Source organism: Chrysemys picta, chromosome 1, assembly GCF_011386835.1.
Source record: "Chrysemys picta bellii isolate R12L10 chromosome 1, ASM1138683v2, whole genome shotgun sequence".
NCBI lineage: Eukaryota > Metazoa > Chordata > Testudines > Emydidae > Chrysemys > Chrysemys picta.
Genome location: NC_088791.1, coordinates 3,273,798 through 3,297,954, shown reverse-complemented (window position 1 = coordinate 3,297,954; position 24,157 = coordinate 3,273,798). Strand labels below are relative to the sequence as shown.

At 54.8% G+C, this 24,157-nt stretch overlaps 1 protein-coding gene across 1 annotated transcript in view; it reads left to right on the top strand.

The window, feature by feature from the left end:
- SND1 (staphylococcal nuclease and tudor domain containing 1) overlaps positions 1 to 24,157 on the top strand; it is a 453,393-nt gene that overhangs the window by 187,036 nt on the left and 242,200 nt on the right. The window contains exon 12 of the mRNA XM_008174151.4: positions 5,720 to 5,820. Within this exon, the coding sequence (XP_008172373.1) occupies positions 5,720 to 5,820 (101 nt within the window). The remainder of the gene's footprint in view (positions 1 to 5,719; positions 5,821 to 24,157) is intronic.

The following is a 24,157-nucleotide window of genomic DNA, read 5'->3' as shown; positions in this document are numbered from 1 at the left end:
ATACGATCGTGTAATCTCCGTTTCTGTCAGAGCGGCTGAGTGGTGGTCAGCACCCACTGCTCCCAGTGATGGCGGGCCACTGAAAATCAGACCGTCAGTGCTTTCCCAAAGGCCACGCTGCAAGTTGCTGACTGCCAAGAATGCGATCCCAGCTCTCCTGACTGCTAAACCCAGGCTCTGTCTACTAGAGCAGTGGTTCTCAAGCAGGGGGATGTGTACCCCTGGGGGTTCGCAGAGCTCTTCCAGGGGTACGTCAGCTCAGCTAGAGATTTGCCTAGTTTTACAACAGGCTACAGAAAAAGCACTAGCGAAGTCCGTACCAACTAAAGTTTCATACATACAATGACTTGTTTATACTGCTCTACATACTAAACACTGAAATGTAGGTACAGTATTTATATTCCAATTGATTTGTTTTATAATTCTATGGTAAAGAGAAGAGAATCAGCAATTGTTCAGTACTAATGTGCTTGGACACTTCTGTATTTTTAGGTCTGATTTTGTCAGCAAGTAGTTTTTAAGTGAGGTGTAACTTGGGGTATGCCGGACAAATCCGCCTCCTGAAAGGGGAACGATCTGGAAAGTTGGAGAGCCGCTGTGCTAAACCACACACTGGGTCTTGCCCACGTTTGTTTCTCAACTGTGCTGGTCACGCCATGCTGCAGTTCTCCCCCGCCCTGATGCTATGACAGTGGCATAGCCGTTGCTGCTTCAAGTAGTGTCCCTAGGGTGCTCTACTGGAGGGCTGCAGGCACACCTACCGGGGAGCTCCCTAGGCACACGCACCTCGAAGAACCATTGTTACTTCACAAGGTGAGTAATTTCTTGTTGCGCTGAGTGCTGTTGGGTCAGTGGGGTAGAACATTTCAGCCGTCACCAAGAGTGCTCCATGACTTGTTGGCCTGTCACGTCAGCCTCCTTAATGTCGGCTGTGTGGTGTTTGCAGTCACTGGCCCTTGGGTCCTTTCAGACATGCCAAACCCGAGGGAAAAACGCAGAAATTGGGCTTGTTTTTGGCCTAATTGACTTGTGAGTTGCTTGTTTTACTAGTTGTGCTAGTTTTTGGCTTGTAGCTTCTTTTGTTTCGATAGCTCCTGGCAAGCAGGGGCAAGGGAGAGTCAGGGGTGCACAGTGAGCCCACCACAGGTCCAGACTGCATGCCGGTGGATCCAGTCACATAGAGTGTGGGGGTTCTTAAGGACTGGCTTGTTTTGAAATGGGATTAGCTTGTTTTTTGGCTTATTGTGAAAGTTGGGGTGCTTATTTACCGCATGAAAGTTGGCAACGGTAGGTCCTTTCCACCTTTGGTCTCAATGCTTTGCCCGCATTTTGTAGCGGGTGAGTAAAGTGGGAATTAGATTGTCACATCCCTGCCTCTGAAAGTGGCACCAGGAAGGAAGCATTGTCAGCCTGGATGCAAACTGTTTTGAGACCTGTCAGATTGAATGTGTAGGGAATTTGGGGGGTGTTTTGTCCGGGGGGAGTGGATTTTGCTAAGAGAAGCGAAGGATTTAACCACGCTGGCGTAGTACAGACTGGTGGCATGTCGGCTTTGCCAGGGCACCTGAACCTACAGTCCAGGGCAGATGCCACTATTCATGCCACCTTGTTGTGATACTTTGCATGTCTAGTGAACCTCAGTCCACAACTCAGCCACCATACTCCTTCCCCCCATTTTGGATTTGAACCCACGTCTTGAGGTGTGAAATGCAACGACCCTTTGTGCCACTGACCTTCTTACCCTGGTACGTACACAGCACCCCATGCATGGCCGTGGCCGTGTGCTGGAGCATGCATGGGAGGTGAGCATGTCTTTGAGTCAGCTCTTGGGTCAGCTGCCTGTCCCCATCTTTAGCCAAAAGCTATTGTCTGCTTCTGGTCAAGGCATCTCCAAAATGCGCTGCTCCTTGCTGCCGAGAGAAACCCTGGGCGAGTTTGAATTTCCTAATTTCCCTTTCCAAATAATCATCCCTCTCCCCTCCCCCCACAGAGTTGTTATGACAGTACTTTCACCAGAAGGAATTACTTTAACCTCCCCCCTTAATTGGCTCTTCCCTGACAGAGTTCCCTCTTGTTGCTTCCCAGACATGATTAGCTCTTTGTACGAGCGAGTGAGCCGATGGCAGGAGGCTTTGAGTGAGTCGTACCTTTTTGCATTTTTATGCTCCTTTTAAACGCAAAGCTTGTAAAGAGCCGACAGTTGAAAGGGCTTTCAAGACACTCTTGTAACATTGATGAACTTGACGCCTGTCTGTCTCCTGCTCCCTTTTGACTTGATCAGTCGAGGCTGAAAGCGGAACGAAGGTGCTAGCTCGAAGTACAAGGTGTAAAAGAGAGGAAAAAACCCTACCTGGAGAAAAAAAGTGATGTATAAATGATTCCTCCTGCTGGCTGGCTGCAGAGCACCGCTGAGCTGCGGAAGCAGCTCTCAGAAATCTCCTCGGTGGGAGCACTCACTTTGTAGCTCGGTTGGGTGGGTGGGGTGAGTAGCAAGGCTTTGGGAGAAGAGCTGTGCGCTCCATGAAGTCCACTAGAGACTCGGCTACTGCTGATCATCCTTGTGTGCAAGGTGCCCAGCTGCTGCAGTGAGGGAACCCTAGGGCAGAGAGATGGCTTAGCCATATGGGCGTATGAGACACTTGGAGCTCCATGGGTTGGTGACCTACCAAGGGAGACCTCGTGCTGGGCCCTGTCAGCGCCTGTCTCCCCTCTTTTGCTGCCTGATTACTTCTAAGCAGGGGAGAGTCACCCTCCCTTCCTCCCTAAAACCAACTGCTTCCATCTTCCCTCCCAAGAAACCAATCCTGGGAAAGCACGCCTTGGAGCGCAATCTGCCAGGCCCCACACCCAGCAGGGGACGAAACACAGGCCAGGAGTCCCCCCGCTGCCTCTTGATTACATTTAGGGGGCTGCCAGCTGAGAGCTGCTGCCTCTTGCCAAGGGAGCCACGGCCCACCCTGTTTAAAGCTGGGTGGGCTGGAGCCCATGGACAGACAAGGCGGGTTGCAGTGTGTGAGGAGGGGCCGCATCCCGCTGAGTAGGTTGCAGCGATTCTGCCTTGGGCTGTGAAAGGCCTGGGTCTCAGGTCCGCTCTAGGCCCTTGTCTGCTTGGGAATGTCTGGCTCTCCCCTGGGGGAGTAGTGCTGGTGCAGACTGTATGGGCACTCACCGATGGCATGGCTGTGCCATTCCCACACCACAGTTGCTGCCTTTGCTACTGGAAAATGATGGGTCTGAACTCTGCTAGCAGGAGACAGTCCCACAGTATCTGGGAAATCCAAGCCCCTCCAAGTCTGGCAAGGCAGATTACTTGATGCTGACACCCTCTCCCATCTCCATCCCCCAATTACTGGAATAACCTCAGCTTTATCTGGATTAAGGGGCAGTTAAAATGTTGGGAAGTAAGTTTTGGAGTAAGCAAAGCAGCCGGATTAAGTTGGATTTACATAGAAATGTAGCTGTTGGCATGAATTAGGTAACAGGCTTTGTTCAAACACTTCAGCCCTTCAGTTGAAATTCCCCTAGCCCCTCTTGTGCTGCCCTTTCTATTGCAGTTGGGAATTGCTGTTCAAACTCACCGGTACTGGATTGGACGCCTGTACCACTGCATCGTGCAGAGCTAGCTAACGAGTCGGAATTCTGTTGCATTTGTTTGAAAATTGATGGCCAAGCTGACTAAAAGGGGCCCATTTAACTTAACACCGTAGAGCTTCTGTTCCCCTGTCTTATCAGGCAGTGCCAAGGGGGCATTCAGCACAACTGAAAGGAGGTCAGTTCAAAACGGAAAAGAAAACGCTTTGTCATACGTTTGTTTGGCTTGTGGAACTCCCTGCTCTGCTACAGGAAGTTAAATCCAAGACGTTAGCAAGGTTCAAAGGTGGTTTGGATAGTATCTGGATGATAACATCCAGAGTTGTTCTAGCCAAAGCTGTAAAGAGAGTTTGGGAAGAGGGAGAGCCCCTGTTCCAGGGTTCAAACCAATCTCTGGGATGAGACCTTTACGGGGAGGGCAGATTATCCCCCATCTGTCCCCCACTGGGCTTCTTGCCCCATTCTCTGGGTGTCAGTGACAGGATGCAGGACTAGATGGGCTTCTGGGGTCTGATCCATCTGGCAATTCCCATGGAACGGGGCCTGCTTTTCAGAAAGTGCCGAGCACGGCCCCTGGAAAGAGCAGGCTCCTTCAGTGCATCAAAGTCGGGCAGCCAAGGCCAAGAGTCACTCTTGGAAATGTAGCTGCCTAAACTCTGCACTCAGGATCTCCCACCCGTTCCTTCCACTTGGGCTTTCCTCCCTGTACAAACCACCTTGGGATTAGCAGATTTCCTCAGCTGCGGCTCCTCCACACTGGTGCATCCTCTGTAGCCTTCTTGAAAGGGAACAGAGAGAGAACGTGACAGTCTGAGCTCTTTACCATGAACAGTGGCATCCCTGGGAATTTTATGCAGGGGCGACTTTGATTATAGGGAGGACGAATGGGGCAGGAACAGCTCCCCCTGCCCTGGCCACAGGAGCCTCTGGAGGGTAAAACTGGTCTCTGTGCAGAGAGCTGGCACAGGAGTGAGTGCTGCTTCAGCCCAGAGGGGTTTGTATCGTGCAGTCACTAGGTGATGATGGCCAGCAGCTTCGATCCTGGGAAGCCAAAGCTGGCCATCCGGGCCTGTCTGTACTGGGAGACTACGGGTGGAGGTGTGTCTCTGTCAAAGTCAATGTTGTCGCTGACACTGCAGGGCCAGGGTTTTCACCCACGGTATGTGTTAACAGCCAACACGATTCAAAGCCCAGTGTAGATAGGGCAGGTTGTAGGTCACACGGCTCGACTGGTCAAGGTGGACCCTGGCGGGGAGCCTAGACTACGAACTACCACTCGCTGTGTCTGCACCAGGATTGTAGCAACCACATTTTACAAACGCCCTTGTCTAGTGTGGACAAACACTAGCCGCCTAACTCCAGATGCACGGGTCTGAAGTGGTTTGGGAGCTGAATGCTAATGACAGTACGATACTGTCCAAGGTGGATGCTGATTTGTATATTGAATTGGTATCCAAAGGGGTGTTCGGGGTTTTCCCAAACAATGATTTGTAGCTGGTTCTCAACACCCCACTGATAAGCAAGGTGCCACCATCTCTGCCAGCTGCCCGCCTGTGTTAATGACCTCTGCGATTGGCAGCAGCAGGACTAAGAGCTCTATCTAGTTTGTGTAAAATTATAGGCATGGCCTTGTCCTGGGCACACCTTGGTTGTCCATTCGGTCTCCATGTTGTGCTGTGCTGTTGCTGACGCCCCGCTGCGTCTCGTGTGCGTTTGGGAGCGAGCAGCAGTGAAGTGTGGTCAGTCCTGCTCTCTCAGCCCAAACGCTGGAGCTGCGCTTTCCTCCCCGAGCCAAGGGCTGCAGCAGTTGAGTTCTGTGCAGCTTGTTAAACCTGGAAGGCTCCTGGTGTACATGTTCTCTGCTATTGTCTCCTGCCGCCCTGTCAGATGTTACACTTGTAGCTCACCAGCCTGGCTAGCGTTAGCTGGGAAGTGCATGCTTTGATTGGATGGGGTATTTGGGAGCCTGTAGTTGATTCTGGGTGTGGGCAGGGGGCTGGGGAAGGTCGCATTCAGAGAGCCCCTGAGCAGCATGGGTGCAGAGGCCCCTTCACCCCAGGCTCGGTCTGTCGTTGCCATGTGCTCTGGTGGTTTATGAAGTCTCAGACCTGTCTGCCTTCTCTTGCAGGTGAACGTCACTGTGGACTACATCAGACCCGCCAGCACCGCCACGGAGACTGTGCCTGCCTTCTCAGAGCGAACCTGTGCGACTGTTGCCATTGGAGGCATGTGAGTATCAACCTACGCAGGCTGGCTAGCTCTGAGGATGAGCATAGAGTTAACCACATTCCAGCCACAGCTGAGTGTGGTGATCATACCTGGCACTCCCGCTGATACCACCTTGGCCCTGGTGTCTCCGCAGGGCACCACAATGAGGGTTTTACAGCAAGTCTGTCATAGATCCCAAGGCCAGGTGAGACGGTCGGGATCGCCTACTCCAGTGGTTCTCAAACTTCATTGCACTGCGACCCTGACCCCGGTGCCCTGTTGTCTGTGTGACACAGGCCAGAGAACTGCCCCATCTCCTTTGCGTTTCTGGTTTTCGCTTTGTGCTGCAGACGGCACCAAGTGCTGCTGCTTGGAGGCTTCAGTGTGGAAGCCTACATGACAAATGTGTGTCCACGCCCCTGAGCAACGCAGTTCTACCACCTAACCCCCGCCGTAAACGCAGATGAGCCCGAAGTCCTTGCGGCTTTTAGCCTTTCTGCATCTATTGTCTCTCGGGGGCAATAGCCCTCATTGGACTAGGCCCCGTCACCTTCGTGGTGAGTGTGAATACAAGCAGGGGACGTGCCCCAGCTCTGTGTTTTTCCTGCTGTGACTATTGGCGAGAATCTCCTGCTGGCGCTTAGCACGGTCAGTCTGCAAAGCCCTTTGCTTGTATTACTTCCCCCTCTGCCCTGCCTTGTGGTGGTTGTGTTCTCGTGCCCATTTCGGACCGGGAACCCAGGGAGAAAGCAGCTGTGACTCGCCCTCCATCCCTAAGGGAGTCACTGGCACAGCTGGGGTTAAAGCTTGTGGCTTCTGGCTCCTGTTCCTGCACGAACTGGCCATCCGCCCAAACTGCTAGTGTTTTACAAACAATGTCAAGGGGCCGTGCAGCTCTGAGTCCCCTGTGCTCAGATGCACGGGCTGGCCTCCCCCTGCCTCATGCTGCTCTTTCTGACTCTTCTTTCCATCAAATGATTTACACATTATTTAACAGCTGCTCGAGTGCTTCCGAGCCAGGCAGCTGTGAGCGGGCTGTGCCTGCAGCCAGAGCCTGGCTCGTGGGTCTGTCCTGCTCACTCGTGTTCCTTCACCGGGCTGCTCTAAGGGCCTGGGGGCAGGGACCCGTGTGTTGCCTGAGGGGATGAGGTGCTGCTCAGATGCAGACACCCCCGGGACTGCTGTCTCCACTGGCTCTTGCCATACCCGTGGACAGGTATAGTGCGCAAAGCCCGACACAGCTTAGGGGATGCTGAGGGCACCGGGGGGAGGAGAGACTCCAAGGGCAGCTCTGAGCCCATCGCTCTGCGATTTGTTGACCGGGGGTGCTCAGGAAGCACCAGATCACTGTGGGTTCCTGCACTGTTGGGATTCCCAGCAGGGCCTGGTTATTGGGGAGAGTTGGCTTATCCCCTCCCACCAAGAGCAGCTAGCCCATTATCCCCCCGTCGCAGAGCTGACGTGCCATGTGTCTCTGGGTGGCTTGCAGCCTTCTAGTGCAGGTGTCTGCAGCCTCTGGATGGCACGGGAGGGCCCCAGGCACCGACACATGCGCTCGGTGCCTGCAGCCAAATGCTTCCTGTGCCGACTCCGCTCTGGCCTGTGCGTGGGATGGGTGTATCTGGGACACGCTCCCTTCCCCCGCCCCTGGTAGCCATGGCACTTCCTTCTGGCTGTTTGTGTGGCTGTGTCCTTAGCGTGATGGGCTCCGTGTCTGGGGGCACTGTACGAAGGGTTTGCCCTAGGCCTTTCTTCCCAGCAGCTAGTTTGGAGCACCCCAAGTGCTTTGGGGTGTGCCCTTTCGGTTTTCAGTCTGAGGGCAGCTCTATGCTTCAAACGCGGCCTGGGCACAGCTGTGCCACTGCAGCACTGTAATGTAGACGCTCTAAGCCAACGGGGAGAACTTCTCCCACCGGCTTCGTTACTCTCCTCCTGTGACAGGCTGTAGCTATGTCGCCGGGAGGTGCTCTCCTGCCGATACAGCACTGTCTGCACCGGCGCTTAGGTGGCTGTTGCTGTGTCAGTGGACGTGCGGTTGTTCACACCCCTGAGCGATGTAGTTATACCAAAATAGTTTTTTAATGCAGACCAGGGCCAAGGCCTACGCTCTGGAGCTGTGAGAGCACCTGGGGGGGCCCTGCTGAGTGGAAGCCAGAAGTCTGCTTGTTACCGAGCTTGAGTCTAATGAAGGCACTTGTGGCCATGTGTCACGGAGTGTGGGGTGACACAAGGCCCTGCACCCCCGGCTTCCTGAGATTCACCATGACTCTCGGCCAGCCAGTAAAGCAGAAGGTTTATTTAGAGGACAGGAACACAGTCCAAGGCAGGTCTTGCAGGCACAGACAACAGGATCCCCTCAGTTAGGTCCATCTTGGGGTTCCAGGGGCACCACAGCCCCATTGGGCGGGAGGGGCAGAGCCCCGTCCAGACAACAGGACCCCGCCCCCCCAAGTTAGGTCCATATTGGGGTCCCAGGGGCACCACAGCCCCATTGGGGGGTGGGGGGGGCAGAGCCCTGTCCTGGGCTCCCTCCATTACCAGCCAGCTCCTGAAAAACTCCCCCCAGCCGTTGTTCAGTTTCCCAGGCAAAGGTGTCACCTGGCCTCTAAACCCTTCCTGGGTTCTCATGTTACATGCTCAGGTATCCTCCCTCACAGCCAGTCTCCCATCCCCCAATGCAGACCATCCTAGCCACACTCCCCTGCCTTCCCAACCAACACTCCCCACTCGGCATTCAAAGACCACAGTGAGAACAGTCCCAGTTCATCACATCTCTCCCCCCTTCTAGACCGAACTGAGCGGGGTCACTTCAGCCAGTGATCCAGGGAAGTTCGAACCTACCCCCGTTCCTGTGGATGCTCCAACATCCCTCCTCTTCCTTGGTGAGAATTACACCAGGCCCTTCCAGTTTCACGCCCCCCTCTTAGGTCGGGGGTGCTCGATGGCACTTGTAGTTCGCATGTGGGAAGGTTTATGCGGCCTGTGCCCTTTTCCTACCCCAATACTCCTGGGGTTCCAACTGGGCTGGGGTCTTCTCCCAGCGTTCCAGTCTGGAGGTCAGTGATTTGGGCTCTCTTGGTTCAGAGCCCCCCCTTTTGACCTTGGCCACCCTCTGGAAAAGCTCCTCTATGATGGGCAAGGGTCCTAAAGCCGTTTTCCCTTTGACCCGGGCCTTCCTCCCCCTCTGACAGGGGTCACAGGATCGGCAGTACTGTCGGACAGTAACAAAGACCCCAGGCCAGTAAAAGCTCCGTAGCAGCCTCTGCCGGGTATGCCAGGTTCCCTGGTGCCCTGAGAGGGGAATGTCATGGGCCTGGTACAGCAGCTGGTGGCGATACTTCTGGGGTACCACCAGCTGCCTCCTGATCCCCCCTGACACCATTTTCCCTGGGGGGGCCCATTCTGGGTACAGGAACCCCTTCTCCCACAGGAACCTTTTCCAGCCACCTCTCCGCATGGTCTGTACCGCACTGAGGTCGGCCAGGTCCCTTATCTTCCGCAAGGAGGGATCTTTCTGCAACTCGGCCTGGAACTCAGCAGCTGGGACAGGGATGGCCACCTGCTCTCTCTCGCCGGCTGGGTCTGAAGCCGCAGCCTCCCTGAGCCGTGTCCCTGGGCATTCCCTCCCGACCAGGTTAGGGTCCTGCGCCTCAGGCAAGGCACCCTTCCCAAGGTCAGGGCGCAGTGCCCCTCGCCGGCTCTGACTACGGGTCACAACCAGGGCACCCTGGGGGTTGCTTGGCCAGTTCTCCAGGTCCCCCCCGATCAACACCTCAGTGGGCAAATACGGGTGTACCCCCACTCCTTGGGGCCCTCCTTGGCCCCCCACTTCAGGTGTACCCTCGCCATGGGCACCTTGAATGGGGGTCCCGCCCACCCCCGTCAGGTAGGTGTTGGGCACCACCTGATCTGGGGCCACCACCTCGGGCCAGGCCAGCGTCACCTCTGCGCCCGTATCCCAGTATCCATTGACCTTCCTCCCATCCACCTCCAGGGGAACAAGGTACTCTCTCCGGGGGGACAGCCCCGCGCCCACCCTGTAAACCAAAAACCCTCAGTCTGGAGCATCCAGCCCCCCAGAGGAGCTGGCATGGAGCTCTCCTCCCTCCTTAGCAGGTGGTACGCTGCCAGCCCCACTTCCCTGGGAATGCTGCCCCTCGTCCGGCTGGGTCTCTACCCAGTCAACCCTCTGTGGGTTCAGTCTGCTCAGTCTGTCCCTGAGCCTGAGGCACTGGGCCCATATGTGGCCTTTTTGGCCACAGTGATAGCAGCCCATGTCCCATGGGTCCCCTTGAGCGGGTCAGATGGACCTGACGCTGGATGTTCCCCTTTGGTGGGGGTTCTCCATATTTCCCCGCTGGGAGGTCCCATGGTGACTCTCTCTCTCTCTGCGTTGTGGTGGGACTGTTCCTTTGGGACTCCTCCCTGTTATCCCTTGCCCGACTGTTCACAAAGTCGTTGGCCAGCTGGCCTGCGTGCTGCGGGTTCTCTGGGTTTTGGTCCATCAACCATCGCCTCAGGTTGGATGGGCACTGCTCATATATGTGCTCCAGAACGAATAGGTTAAGCAGGTCTTCTTTAGTTTGGGCCCCAGATGTCCACTTGTGGGCATACCCCTGCGCCCGGTTGGCCAGTTGTAGGTATGTACCCTCACGGGTTTTACGCTGACTCCGGAACCTCTTCTGGTACATCTCAGGGGTCAGCCCAAACTCGCGGAGCAGGGCCTTTTTGAACAGTTCGTAGTCCCCTGTCTCCGCCCCTTTCATTTGGCTGTACACCTCCCTGGCTGTGGAGTCCAGTGAGGGGATGAGAAACTGGAGCCTGTCTGCAGGGTCAACCTGGGGCAGCTCGCAGGTATTCTCAAAGGCCGTCAGGAAGGTATCCATGTCCTCCCCCTCCTTACGCTGGGCCAGGAAGCACTTATCAAAGCTCTTTGCAGTCTTGGGTCCCCCCTCACTCACGACAGCTGGGGGCTCGCTGCTCCTCAGCCTGTCCAGTTCCAGCTCATGCTGACGCTGTTTCTCCTCCGTCAGCTCATGCTGACACTGTTTCTCCTTCTTTCTGCTGCTTTTTCCGTTCTTCTCGCTCCTGCTTCCTTAACTCAAGCTCTTCCCATCTCCTCTTCCATTCATATTCCAGTCACATCCGCTCCAGGGACGGGAAGTTCCTCCGGGATGATCACCTGCTGGCCGCCAGGGTCAGGGTGCCCTCGGTATTCGCTGGGCTTCCCCCAACCCCTCCCCTAGGCACAGGTAGGCAGGGGCTCGGGAGGTCCTCGGCAGCAGTCTGACCCCTCCCAGCCATGTCAGGCCCCGGGTCCCACGCTGCATCCGCCGGGCGGCTTCCTTCAAGGACAGGGCTCGGTTCCTCCAAGCGATCCTTCTCCTCCAGCTGGGCAATTAGCTGTTCTTTGGTGGACCTCCCAATGCGCAGCCCCCTCTGCCTGCACAGCTCCACCAGGTCGCTCTTAAGGCGTTTAGTATACATCTTCCTGCTGCCCACTCACCGGCCTGTGCTCTTGGCTTTCCACTGTTCCAGGGAGACCCCTTGTGTGCCAGCCCTTCTTCAGGTCACCACCTCTTTGCCAGGGTCGAGCTGCAGACTCCTCCACCCCGGGACCGCTCGCTGCGATCCCCCAGGGGACCCTTTACTGCAAAAGTCCTTCTCTCCAGTCACACGCTCCCAGGGGTTAATCGCCCCCTGAAACAGTCTCTCTCTGACTCTTCAGCCCACCTGGTCCCCGTCGATCCCCCTTCGTTTTACTGCTCCCCAGTCACTTAATGCAGGAAGCGCCGTCCACGAGGTGCAGTAGATCCCACCCCTGCCAGCAGTTGTCACGGAGTGTGGGGGGACACAAGGCCCTGCACCCCCGGCTTCCTGCGATTCACCATGACTCTCAGCCAGCCAGTAAAGCAGAAGGTTTATTTAGAGGACAGGAACACAGTCCAAGACAGGTCTTGCAGGCACAGACAACAGGATCCCCTCAGTTAGGTCCATCTTGGGATTCCAGGGGCACCACAGCCCCATTGGGCGGGAGGGGCAGAGCCCTGTCTGGGCTCCCTCCATTACCAGCCAGCTCTTGAAAAACTCCCCACTCTCCCCCCCGCCTTTGTTCAGTTTCCCAGGCAAAGGTGTCACCTGGCCTCTAACCCCTTCCTGGGTTCTCATGTTACATGCTCAGGTATTCTCCCTCACGGCCAGTCTCCCATCCCACAATGCAGACCGTCCTAGCCACACTCCCCTGCCTTCCCAGCCAACACTCCCCACTCAGCATTCACAAACCACATTAAGAACAGTCCCAGTTCGTCACACCAGGACCTTCAGCCAGGTTTGTAATGCCTGCTCCGGGCTCCAGCAGGCCCTGGGGACAGCAGCGTGTGGACGGGGCACTGTTAATGTGTAGCCCATGTGCCTCAGCACCAGGCGGGGAGAGGATGGCTAAGAGGGCTAATGCCGGGATATGGAGCCTTGTGCCTCCGGCTTGCTGGCTGGAATCTGTCCGGGAGGGAGGCTGTTGCCATGTGCCGGTGCTGGGTCCTGTCTGGTCTGAGTCGAAGGGTTCAGTCTAATTCCTAGTGGACAAAAATCCACACGTGTCAAAGTGCCCCAGGCCCTCCCTTGAGCCCCCTTAATGGCGCAGGGACAAAGGGTTGAAAGGCCATAGAGACTGACCTCCCCTCTCATGGCATGGCAGGGGTGGGAGGCTACTTGTCAGGGCTGGGCCCGCCTGCTGGGAAGAGGGGGTGTTGTCCCTGGGGCGGCCGCATCTGGTTTCTTGGGAGACCTTGGGGGCAGCGTTCGTGTGGCACTTACTGTCTGTCAGTGGTTGGTCGCAGATGTTGGGCTGGGGTGGGCCCTGGCCTGATGAGTTGTCTGTCCTTGTCCCTGCCCCTTGAGTTTGACTGGGTCACAGTGGGGGAGCAGGAGTTATAGTTCATCAGATGTAGTGGGGAGAATTGGCCTGGTCCTGACTGGGACGATGGGGATGGCTGGAGAGGTTGGTGTCCCATGAGCCCTGTTCCCCAGGGGAAGACGGATCATTTCGTAGCGGCTTGGCCTGATGGTGGCGTTTGCTCCCTCCTGCATCGGAACTGCTGACATGCGAGGGCCTGGCATTCAGACCGGACCCCTGTGGGGCTGCTGCAGGTAACGGTCCATCCAGGGGGTTCCTTCTGCCACTCTGTGCCACGCTCAGCACTGTGGTGTCCCACTGCAGGTTTCCAGCTTTCTCGCTGCATCCCTTAGGGGGCGCTGCTCTGACGAGGCGCAGTCGCAGTATAAGCTGCAGCATCGCTGGACAGTAGGTAGAGGCAAATCCCCTTACCCCATGTCTCAGGGTGCCCGTGACTGGGAGAGCGAAGGGCTGCCCTTCCCCTGGTCAGTGGCCATGCTGCAGACAGATGTGCTCAGTCCAGGCAGCTGTTTCTCTCCCACCTGGCTCCTGCTCCCGCGTGCTACCATGCTGTCTGGTCTCTTTAAATCCCCCCAGTGGTGGGGCCTGTATCTCTTCGGCTTGCAGTCGGGGCTGTTCCTTAATTCCATCGCATTGCTCCCAGCTATGGCCTTATGCAGCTCCGCGATTGCTCCTCTCCTCCCGTGGTGTTCCCACCCCGCTGCAGGGCTGGCCCCTCCTGAACTGTTCTAGCCCCACTGGGCAGGTGTAGCTCTTTACTCTCTCCCCTTTGTTCCCGGGTTGCGTTCTGTGCCTCTTCTCTGAACTCCCTGCAGCTCTTCAGTATACTCCCGGCAGCGCGGTGCCTGGAGCTGAACGGAGTGTTAGGGGCCCGGGGCACCAGTGCCAGGACCTGGAGGAACACTGGTCAGGATTGGGCACTTACGCGGGTAGCGGGAACATCCAGAGTTACCCCAAAGATAAAAATACCCCCCCACCACCCCCACCAAGGGCTGGGGTGCGGAGAGGACACAACAGCCGGCCCCGGGAAGGCTGTCCCTGCTCACCACTGTAGGATCTTGCACCTTCTTCTGAAACGGCTGGTGCTGGCCACTGAGGGAGACGGGACACTGGGCTGGTGGACCTAGGTCTGGCGCTCCGCATGCTCCTTGACCGAAAGGGGCCATCACCGCCCCGCCTGCTGCCATGAATTGCACTGACCTCTTTTCTGGCTGCTGCACCACAGAGCAAACTCCTGTCTGGCCTCGTCTCCCCCTTCCCACTACCTCTGGCACCGCAGCTGAGCAGGCCCCTCTCCCCACTGAGTGTCTGGAAAGTGATTCCCTGGGACACAGAGTGATCCTCGTTTTGTTTCAAACCCTAGCTCCGGCACTGCTTGCCTTGCCCTCCTCAGGGTGGGGCAGGGCTTCTCCCAGTCCAGGGTCTCTGAATTTCATCCATATTCGGCCCTCTCCCTGCCCAAACGAAGGGCTCAGATGATGCCGGCCCAGCTCCTGGACTCGGCACGCCACAGAGCACCATGTCTGCCTAGTTTGATTGCAGCTCGGCTTGCCCTGCGGTGGGTGTTCTCGCCCAAGGAGCACGTGTCCCTGTTCTGCTGAGGGGTTTCCTCTGTGTAGTTCAGAACTTACTGACCCCTGGGCAGGGGTTGCTGTATGAAACGGTCCAGTCTGTCTCCTCGTGCTGTGGGTGTGTTGTCATTAGGACTGAGAGGAGGTTCCCCGCAGCCCAATGCTGGGCTGACCCCTGTGACGATGGCTGTGCCGGAGAAGAGGTGCTAGTCTAATGGTTTCCGCTTGGTTCCAGCTGACTTCGTTATCGTGGTCTGTGTGGAAATCTAATCATTTAGCTGGGAAGGATTTGGGCACATTTGTAATGGGACATCTGGGACCATGCAAATAGGCTGGAGTCTTCGTCAGAGTGTTGTTAAACACAAGGCCTTTTAACTGCGCGCAGAGGCAGGCTGCGGGGTATTCTTGAGGTGAATGGTTTGTCCGTAGGGATATTGGGGGAGGAGGGACTGGGAGGCCAGGACCCAGGCAGAATGAACAGCTCTCTAGCTTAGTCGTATCCAGTCAGTGCCGCAGCCTTGGCTGTTCATCTGGGCGCAAAGCAAAGTGGAGCGTGCGTTGGGAGGCTGTTCCTGGGAGGAGGTCTGGTTGTGGCCAGCCGCTGGGGATACAGAATGCTGGAAAGGCCTTGGTGTGGTACCGATCGAGCAGTGGTGGTTGCTCCTTTTCCAGGCTCAGGATTCAGAGGCGTCTGGGTGGGGAGAGCGTGTGATGGACTCCATAATGGCAGATGCAACTTCCCTGGGTTACTCAGATTACCTGAGAGCAGCAAGGTGCCTGTGGCACCCGTGAGGGAGGGGGCCTGTACTGTGGGCATCCGGGGTCACTACAGCACCACGGGGGGGAGGGGAGGCAGCTCTAGGATGGAGGGGGTAGCAGGAGGGTGGCGCTACACTGGCGTATGGGAGCATCCGCCCAGTGAGGGTAGGGGTGCTCTGGGGCGTTGATGACACATGGGCTGGGCTTGGGGGGCAGCCACAGAGTGGAAAGGAATAAGAATGGAAGCTAACCCAACAGTCGCAGAACCCGAACTCCCCCTGCAAGAGCTCAGAGCCTCCCATGCCCTCAAATGCTCCGTGTCTCAAACTGCATCATCACACGAGGTTCCTCTTCAGAGACACGGCCCCCACGCAGCACCATCTGCTGCTGCGGAGACAGCCAGGCTGTGGGGGGGAGTCTGAAGGACTAGCCATTCCTGGGTCAGTAAATATTTATCTGTTCCCACCAGTCCTACAGTTCCCTCAAGTCAGCTGGAGCTTGTGGGAGTGAATCTCAGGGTGGGGCCAGGAGGAGGGCAGGGGGGTGGGGGCTCATCCTCAGTTGCTCTAACTCAAGGGGGCTGCGCTGGTTTCCGCCAGCTGGGGATCTGGCCCACCGGCAGCATTCACAAAGCTCCCTGCCCAGGGTAGTGGAGAGCTAAAGCAGCCTTGCCAGCCAGCCACACTCCGGGGGGGGGGGATGCAGAAACTTGGTTCTGCGTGAGCCTTTCCATCCCCGTTGTGTGTCCGTATGTCTGGGGCTGAGTAAGCCGTGCAGACACCGGTTGCTTGGGGCGCTCCCCAGCCGGGCTCTGTGCTGGCGCAGCCTGGGTCGGAAGGAAGCATACCTCTCTGCGTGCTGTCGCCTGTGCTTAGTGTCTCCAGCTGCAAATTGCTTTCAAATAACTTCTGAGTTTGATCCCCGTTTTGGGAGTGAACCTGACGTGAAATTGCAGAGCTGCTGGTTGCGCTGATTTGTCGGCGCTGCGCGGCGTAATCCGAGAATGGTAAGGGGAGTTGAGCTGAAGGTAGGAGTTGGTTTGAAAGTGCATAGCTGCATGGTAACAATGGCACCGTGGTGCTGATGGGGCCGGCTCCCTGTGTGTGCTTACTTAGCACAGCCAGCGAGCATCTCTGAGGAGCGTGACTGCTCCTCGCTCTCATTAACTGTTAGCTGAGCCGGCGCAGACGCCAGAGCATGGGCTGGATTCCCTGCTGTGTCCCATAGCCTCGGTGTGGCTAATGGCCAGGTTGAATTGTTGTGTTCTGCAGGGCAGCCTGCTGAGGACAGTGGGGTTCCTGGCAGTAACTGAAGGTAGAATTTGAGGGCATGAGGGTTGTGGAGTTTGGCCTTTAGGCCCCTTATTGTAGGTGGGGTGTGTGGGCAGAAAAGAGAACCCAGCTTGGCTCTAGGAGTGAAGTGTTTGTATCACTGGCAATTTGTAGATTCCAGGGCCAGAAGGGACCATTGTGATCACCTAGTCTGACCACCTTATAGTCCAGGCCAGAGACCTGCCCCACAATAATTCCTAGAGCAGAGCTGTTAGAAAAACATCCAATCTTGATTTAAAAATTGTCTGATGGAGAATCCACCTCCACCCCTGGTGAATTGTTCCAGTGGTTAATTACTCTTGCTATTAAAAATGTATATCTTATTTCTGGTATGAATTTGTCTAGCCTCAATTTCCAGCCTTTGGATTGTGTTAGAGCTTTCTCTGCTAGGCTGAAGAACCCGTGATCAAATACTTGTCCCCATGTAGGTCCTGACAGACTGTGATCAATTCACCCCTGAGCCTTCTCTTTGTTGAGCTAAATAGATTGAGCTCCTTGAGTCTGTCACTGTCAGGCAGGTTTTCTAATTTTGATCATTCTCGTGGCTCTTTGCTGACCCCTCTCCAATTCATCAACCCTCTTTGAATGGTGGCCACCAAAGCTGGACATGGCATTACATAAGAACGGCTATACCAGATCAGACCAAAGGTCCATCCAGCCCAGTATCCTGTCTACCGACAGTGGCCAATGCCAGGTGCCCCAGAGGGAGTGAACCTAACAGGCAATGATCAAGTGATCTCTCTCCTGCCATCCATCTCCACCCTCTGACAAACAGAGGCTAGGGACACCCTTCCTTAACCATCCTGGCTAATAGCCATTAATGGACTTAACCACCATGAATTTATCCAGTTCTCTTTTAAACTGTTATAGTCCTAGCCTTCACAACCTCCTCAGGCAAGGAGTTCCACAAGTTGACTGTGCGCTGTGTGAAGAAGAACTTCCTTTTATTTGTTTTAAACCTGCTGCCTATTAATTTCATTTGATGACCCCTAGTTCTTGTATTATGGGAATAAGTAAATAACTTTTCCTTATCCACTTTCTCCACATCACTCATGATTTTATATACCTCTATCATATCCCCCCTTAGTCTCCTCTTTTCCAAGCTGAAGAGTCCTAGCCTCTTTAATCTCTCCTCATATGGGACCCGTTCCAAACCCTTAATCATTTGTTAGTCTCTAAGGTGCCACAAGTACTCCTGTTCTTTTTAATCATTTTAGTTGCTCTTTTCTGAACCTTTTCTAGTGCCCGTATATCTTTTTTGAGATGAGACCACATCTGTACGCAGTATTCGAGATGAGGGCGTACCATCGATTTATATAAGGGCAATAATATATTCTGTCTTATTCTCTATCCCCTTTTTAATGATCCCTAACATCCTGTTTGCTTTTTTGACCGCCTCTGTACACTGCGCAGACATCTTCAGAGAACTATCCACGATGACTCCAAGATCTTTTTCCTGACTTGTTACATTTCCCAGCACCTGGGAAATGTAAGGGGGGGAGGGGATCTAAGTGGATTTGACTGGACTCGTTGAGACAATAGACAGTGCTTGCGTCAGCACGGGAAATGCAGCCCATCCTGCATGTGGACCTGCTTGGGGAGGGGCTGAAGCTAGTAGTGCCCCAAGTTTTACCCGCTCTCAGCCTGACCCTGAAAACCCCCTCCCTCAGAAACAAGACACCACCATATTGGAAACAACCCTCTTTCCTACCAGAGACCCTACAATAACACTTGCAGGCAGCTGAGTGTCATGGGCTCATGCCCATCTTGCTGCCGTACCCTCATCCAGTGCAGGAATTCGAGAGGGGGATGTTGTTTTCAGTCCATCTCCGAGGGGCCAGTGCTGGGACCCTTAGTGCTCTGTCTAGTCTGCTGGGACCTGTAACACCCCTGGTCATGTGAGTGGAAGAATGGTGCAGTGCCCACCCTCTGTCTCGCGTGGGTAAAGCGTGTGGGGAGGGAAGGTGAATTACAGGCTTCCTAGCCCTGGGCATCCCTTTAAGTGATGGCACCTGACTTCAAATCCAGGCTGGCACAGGAGACTAGAGCAGCACCCCCTTGTCCCTTGGGGTTGTATAAATGCCTTGCCCTGGGGTGAGACTGGCTTGGCAGAGTTCCCAACCGTGAAGCAAATGCCCTGGTGCGCTCTTCCCTGTGCTCTGAGTTCAGGGACCTTTCTCCTAGCGCCTCTCATCACCCAAACTTCTACATCTCTTCCAGAGCCTTTGGCCATCCACTGAGACCTTTGTGTATGTCACGGAGTGTGGGGGAGTCAGGGCCCTGCACCCCTCTATTCCTGCGATTTGCTGTGACTCTCAGCTAGCCAGTAAAACAGAAGGTTTATTAGATGACAGGAACACAGTCCCAAGCAGAGCACGTAGGTACAACCAGAACCCCTCGATCAAGTCTCTCTGGGGGGTTTAGGGAGCTTAGCCCCCAGCTTGGGGTTCCCTACGTTGCACCACCCAGCCCAAAACTGAAACCAAACCAAAACTCCTCCAGCAGCTTTCTCCCCCCTCCCCTCTGCTCCTCCTCTCCTTTGTCCAGTCTCCCGGGCAGAAGGGGTTATTTCTCCCAACCCCCCTCCTGGCTCAGGTTACAGCTCAGGTAGCTTCCTTCACGGGAAGTCCCCCATCCCCAATGTAACCTCCCTGCAACATTCCCAGGTCAAATCTGCCCCGCTCCCTGCTCCATCACAGTGTAATTGTAAGGACTCCTCTGCCTCACCTCCAGCCACACATTGGTCATTAACCAACTTTGAACCGGGGACCTCCGGAGCTGGGATACCAGACATCTGGTGTCTGTGCTTAGAGTGACTGTGTTGGTTGGTAGCAGTAGCAGGCTGTTATCCTCTACGGGCAATGCAGCACACTTTGCCAATATGCTGCACGTACCCAGAAGGGGAACTCTTTGCAACTCCATGAGCTCTCTGCAGGTATGTGCAGCTGGGAGTTTGCCGAGACTAGACCTCACGTGGCTTTGGTCAGCAAGCACCACTGCTCTGCAGCGGCTCTCGTTTTATGTTGAACACAGGTAAGGTCAGAGGTTTAAACTCTGCTGTCACAAGACTGCAACAGGAGAGAGTCGCCCTGAGGAAAATTAAATAAATCGAAGGGATTCAGAATGGACCCTACCCCCGCCGCCTCCGGATCCTACCCATGGGTGCAGGAGGGACTTGCCGCCTTAGCAGGGCAGCCGTTACCTTGTGAGATGAAGTGGGGGCCCCCTCATGTGCGCTAACTGTGTGGGGTGGGCTGTTAGCTGAATGGTTTTAACAGTACTATCGGTTAACCATTCAAACCCCCCCTCCCCTGAAAACAATGACAATATAGATGGGGTTCGGGACCCCAGGAAGCACCTATGAGTGTGGCGTTACTGGGCCTTAGTGGAGCTGTTGTCTTTCCACGTCCTACTCTGGCCAGCTGTGTTCGCATGAGGCGTGCCTGGGACCCGCTGGTGCAGGCCCAGCTGCTGCCGTTATTTCTCTTGGAAAGTGTTTCTTTATTTCTCATGTCTGAAGGTAACCCCCGACAGCGGCGCTCTAAGCTGCCGAGCGGGCACTTGAGGGCTGCTCTACACTACTGCTTAAGTTGATGTAACTTACCTCATTCAGGGGTGTGACATCCCCCGAGCGACGCAAGTTACAGCGACCTACAGCTGTCCACACTGGCACTATGTCGGCAGCAGATGTGCTCCTGCTGACGTAGCTTCTGCTTCTTGCGGAGGTGGAGTAATTTTGCTGATGGGAGAGCGCTCTCCCCGCGGCATAGTGCGTCTTCCCCAGACGTGCAGCTGTGCCGATGTAGTGCAGACTTGCCCCGTATGGCAACGGTGCTCATTTCCCCCTGGCGCTCTGACAACCAGGGCGGGGGAGGACTTGGGTGGTTTTTAGAAAGGGCAGCTTTCTGGCTGAAATCGTGTTTGCCGGGGAGGGGGGGAGTTTGCCTCGCACCGTAATCACCGAGAGAGGCTGGAGAGCTGTTAGCTGTACAGAGGTGCTGCCCAGCTTGCAGTACCCTGTAATTAGCCCCTGTATCCCCCCTCACCCCCATTCGTTGTTGGGCTGAGCTCAGCCTGCCTCTTGTGTGCTGGGCCTGTATCCTGTCTGCAGTGGAGAGCAGCGACTGTCTGTCCTCCGGCTCGGATTACAGGGTCAGTGCTGCAGATCAAAAGACTGGTTCCTTGCAGCTCTGGGGCCTGTTGTAATGACTGGCCTGTCTGTGCACAGGCAGCCGCTAAATGAGACTGCAGGGGAACATTTGCTTTATCCCCAGTGGTGGGCCCAGGTGCTCTAATTACAGGGCTGGCAAGGCTGGGCACCTCCCCGAGTTTGCTTGGCTCCTGAGATCTCCCTGGCTGCCACACGGATAGTGGGGTCAGGGAGAGAACTCAGTCTATCTAGTATCTAGATTGGAAGCTCTGGGGGCAAGGGCCCTCTCTTGGGTTGGTTTGTCCCAGAGATCTTCCAGGCGCAGTTTAGGAAGGCAGCAGGCCGATCCCTGGTATCAAAAAGGTTGAGAAACACTGATCTAGAGCCTTCCTCTCTCTCTCACAACAGTGCTTCAGAGCTTAACTTCCCAGAGCACTGGGCAACTTTCCCTGGCTGGTCTCTGCTTGGCAGCCACAGCGGGCCTGAGCATGCGCCTTCGTTCATGTTTCCCAGTGATCTCAACTGCGCTGAGGCTTTGCAGCATCTCCCGAACACCCGAGCAGCTTGCGGAGCTCCTGCCCTTGGCAGTGACATAAAATTATTCTACTTAACGGCCAGGGGGCAAATTTGTCACGTACACATGGGGTCAGCTATAGGTTGTCTTAACTCAGGAAGTTCCTTCGAGAGGAAATGTAGCCAAACTCCAATGGAACTCCCTGTGCCTGTATCCCATAGATAACTCACTACTTAGTTTGCAAAATAACAAGGGTGGGGGGGCAAGTAAATGAAAAATAAGGGGTCGTAAGAGGGGCAGATACAGGTAGCTTGCTAATTATGTATGGTAATGATGGCAAATTTTGGCCAATCATAGAGCGACAGATTATCATAAGCAACTGCATATAATGCTTTGGTGTGAGTGTTTTCTTTGTTCTTGCTGACTTATGAGCTCGAACCCAATTGCAATTGAAATAAACGGATCACCCCTCCCGGGGCTCCTTGCTTGGCTAGCTGTGTCCGTCTCTCCTTATTCCTCAGCTGGAACGGACAGAGAGTTCTATGACAGCAGCGTGACGCCCCAAGGAGCGGGGTTGCTGTTTGGCTGGGGCCACTATTAACTCCTGCCCACCCAAAATCCATAGCACTGGTAGTGTTTTGACACTGAAGGATGCTCTGCCCTGGAGTTCCTTCCAGTCACTGGTGCATGGATCTCCCCACCCACAGCTGCTCTGCTGGGGGGGCACACAGCACACTGCTCTTAACCCCATCTCCAGAGGCGGCTTCTCCTGACTCCTTATGCCCATATCTCTCCCCTGTCTTTGTGTGGCATATGGGCCTGCACTGGTCCAGAGCACACCCTGGCAGTAGTTCCAGGATGCAAATTATTCTGGTCTATTCTGACTGAACAACATTATCCAAAGTCAAGAGAAACTTAAGCAGCTAGGAGGAAAACTTTCTGCGGATGGAAAGTCCTTTGAAACCCCCTACCAGATTTTCTGGGGAGACCTGCGAAATGAGTTTCACATTATTAAAGAGAAGAGGGGAGAGAATGTTTTTTCACTCTGGCATTCTTTAAGCAGCAAAAACTATATTTCATGGCCTAATAAGATTTTTCCACAGCAACCGGCTTTTCATCTGTGTTCTCCTATTCCCATTCTTTAATCTGGGTTTAACTGCGGCGCATCTCCTCTTTGCCGCGGCTCCAGCAGCCCTTTCAAAATGCTTTTATGTCAAAAAGGGAGCTGCTCAGGCAGAAGCTGTTTGGTTTCCGTTTCTTGCTGCCTTAAAGGCATTGCTATCAGCTTGTTGGTTGGGCCTGAAATGGGGCATCCTGTCCCACAGGCTGAGAATCTTTGGATTCCCAGGGGCTGCAGGGGAAAGAGGAGGCCGTAGAGTTCTCGCTATGGCATTTTGTTTGCTACATCCCAAGGCCAGGAGGGACCATTGTGACCTGCTGGTCTGACCTTCTGTGTAGCACAGGCCTGCGCTTCCCTAAAGTCGTTCCTGTTTGAACTAGAGCAGATCTCTTGGAAAAACATTCAATCTTGATTTAAAAATGTTCAGTGATGGAGAATCCACCACACCCCTTGGTAAATTGTTCCAATGTGTTGCAGGACAGCCATGCCCCGTCCCCTTTTGGGGTGGGGTAAGGGTTGTTCTAGCCCGGTGGCTAAGTCTGCGCTATCACCCTTAGTCCTGGTGCAGTGTGGCCTAGAGGCCAAAGTCAACATGGCTGCCCTCTCCCTCAGGGCTGTGTGGTCTAGTGGCCAGAGTCAGGGAGGTGGGCGGCGGCCAGGGTAGGGGGACCCAGGCCTTCCCTACTCTGCCGGGTCCTAGCCCAGGGTCCTGGCAGTGGTAAGTGTGCTCGTCAATGACTCAGCGGGGATCCGACCAAAACAGGCTGCTGCCCCCGGCACAATGACTAGTCCTCCTGGGCTACTTCCTACGCTGTCCCTGATGCAGTGCTCCCGGCAGCTCCAGCCCTCCTGGGGCTCTGCGCCTTCTGCCTCCACAGTCCGGGGCTTCAGCAGCTCCTAGGCTAGAGTGCCTGACCTGTCCTCCTCCTCCTCTGTCTCCCGCTGGAGCATGCCCAGCAGGGCCAAGGGGGCGTGGTCTCCTCGGCCCATAGGGTGGAGTTAACCCTGCAGCATCAGTGCCGGGCAAGTATGCCCCATCACCCAAGGGTTAATTACTCACTGTTAAAAATGTACCTTATTTCCAGTCCCAATTTCTCGCTTCAACTTCCAGCCATTGGATTCTGTGTAGCCCTTTCTCTGCTAGCCTTAAGAGCCCATTATTAAATATTTGTTTCCCATGCAGGACTGTGATCAAGTCGCCCTTAACCTTCTCTTTGTTAAGATACATAGATTGAGCTCCAACAATGAGGAGTCCTTGTGGCACCGTAGAGACTAACAAATTTATTTGGGCATAAGCTTTCATGGGCTACAGTCCACTTCTTCGGATGCATGGAGTGGAAAATACAGTAGGAAGATATATACATAGTACATGAAAAGATGGGGATTGCCTTACCAATTCTAACGAGACAATTCAATTATAGTGGGCTATCATCAACAGGAGGAAAAATCACTTTTGTAGTGGTAATCACGGTGGCCCATTTCAAACAGTTGACAAGAAGGTGTGAATAACAGTAGGGGGAAAATTAGCCTGGGGAAATTTTTTTTTAGTTCTTGTAGTTACCCATCCACTCCTTGAGTGTCCATTTTCTAATCCTTTAATCATCCTTGTGGCTCTTCTGACCCCTCTCCAATTCATCAACAGCCTTCTTGCCTTGTGGACATCCGAACCGGATGCAGGATTCCAGCAGCTGTCGCACTAGTGCCAAATACAGAGCGAATAGAACCCCTCTGCTGCAGCTCTTCATTCCGCTGCGTACGCGTACAAGGCCTGCAATAGCCCTTTCGGCCACAGCCTTGCTCTGGGATCTCGTGTTCAGCTGATTATCCTACATGACTCCCAAGTCTTCTTCAGGGTCCCTGTTTCCCAGGGCAGAGTCCCCCATCCTGTAGGTTATGCCTTCGTCTTTGTTCATAGATGATATAAAACAAATACAGACAAGTTAGATGTATTCAAGTCAGCAGGGCTTGATGAAATTCATCCTAGGATACTTAAGGAACTA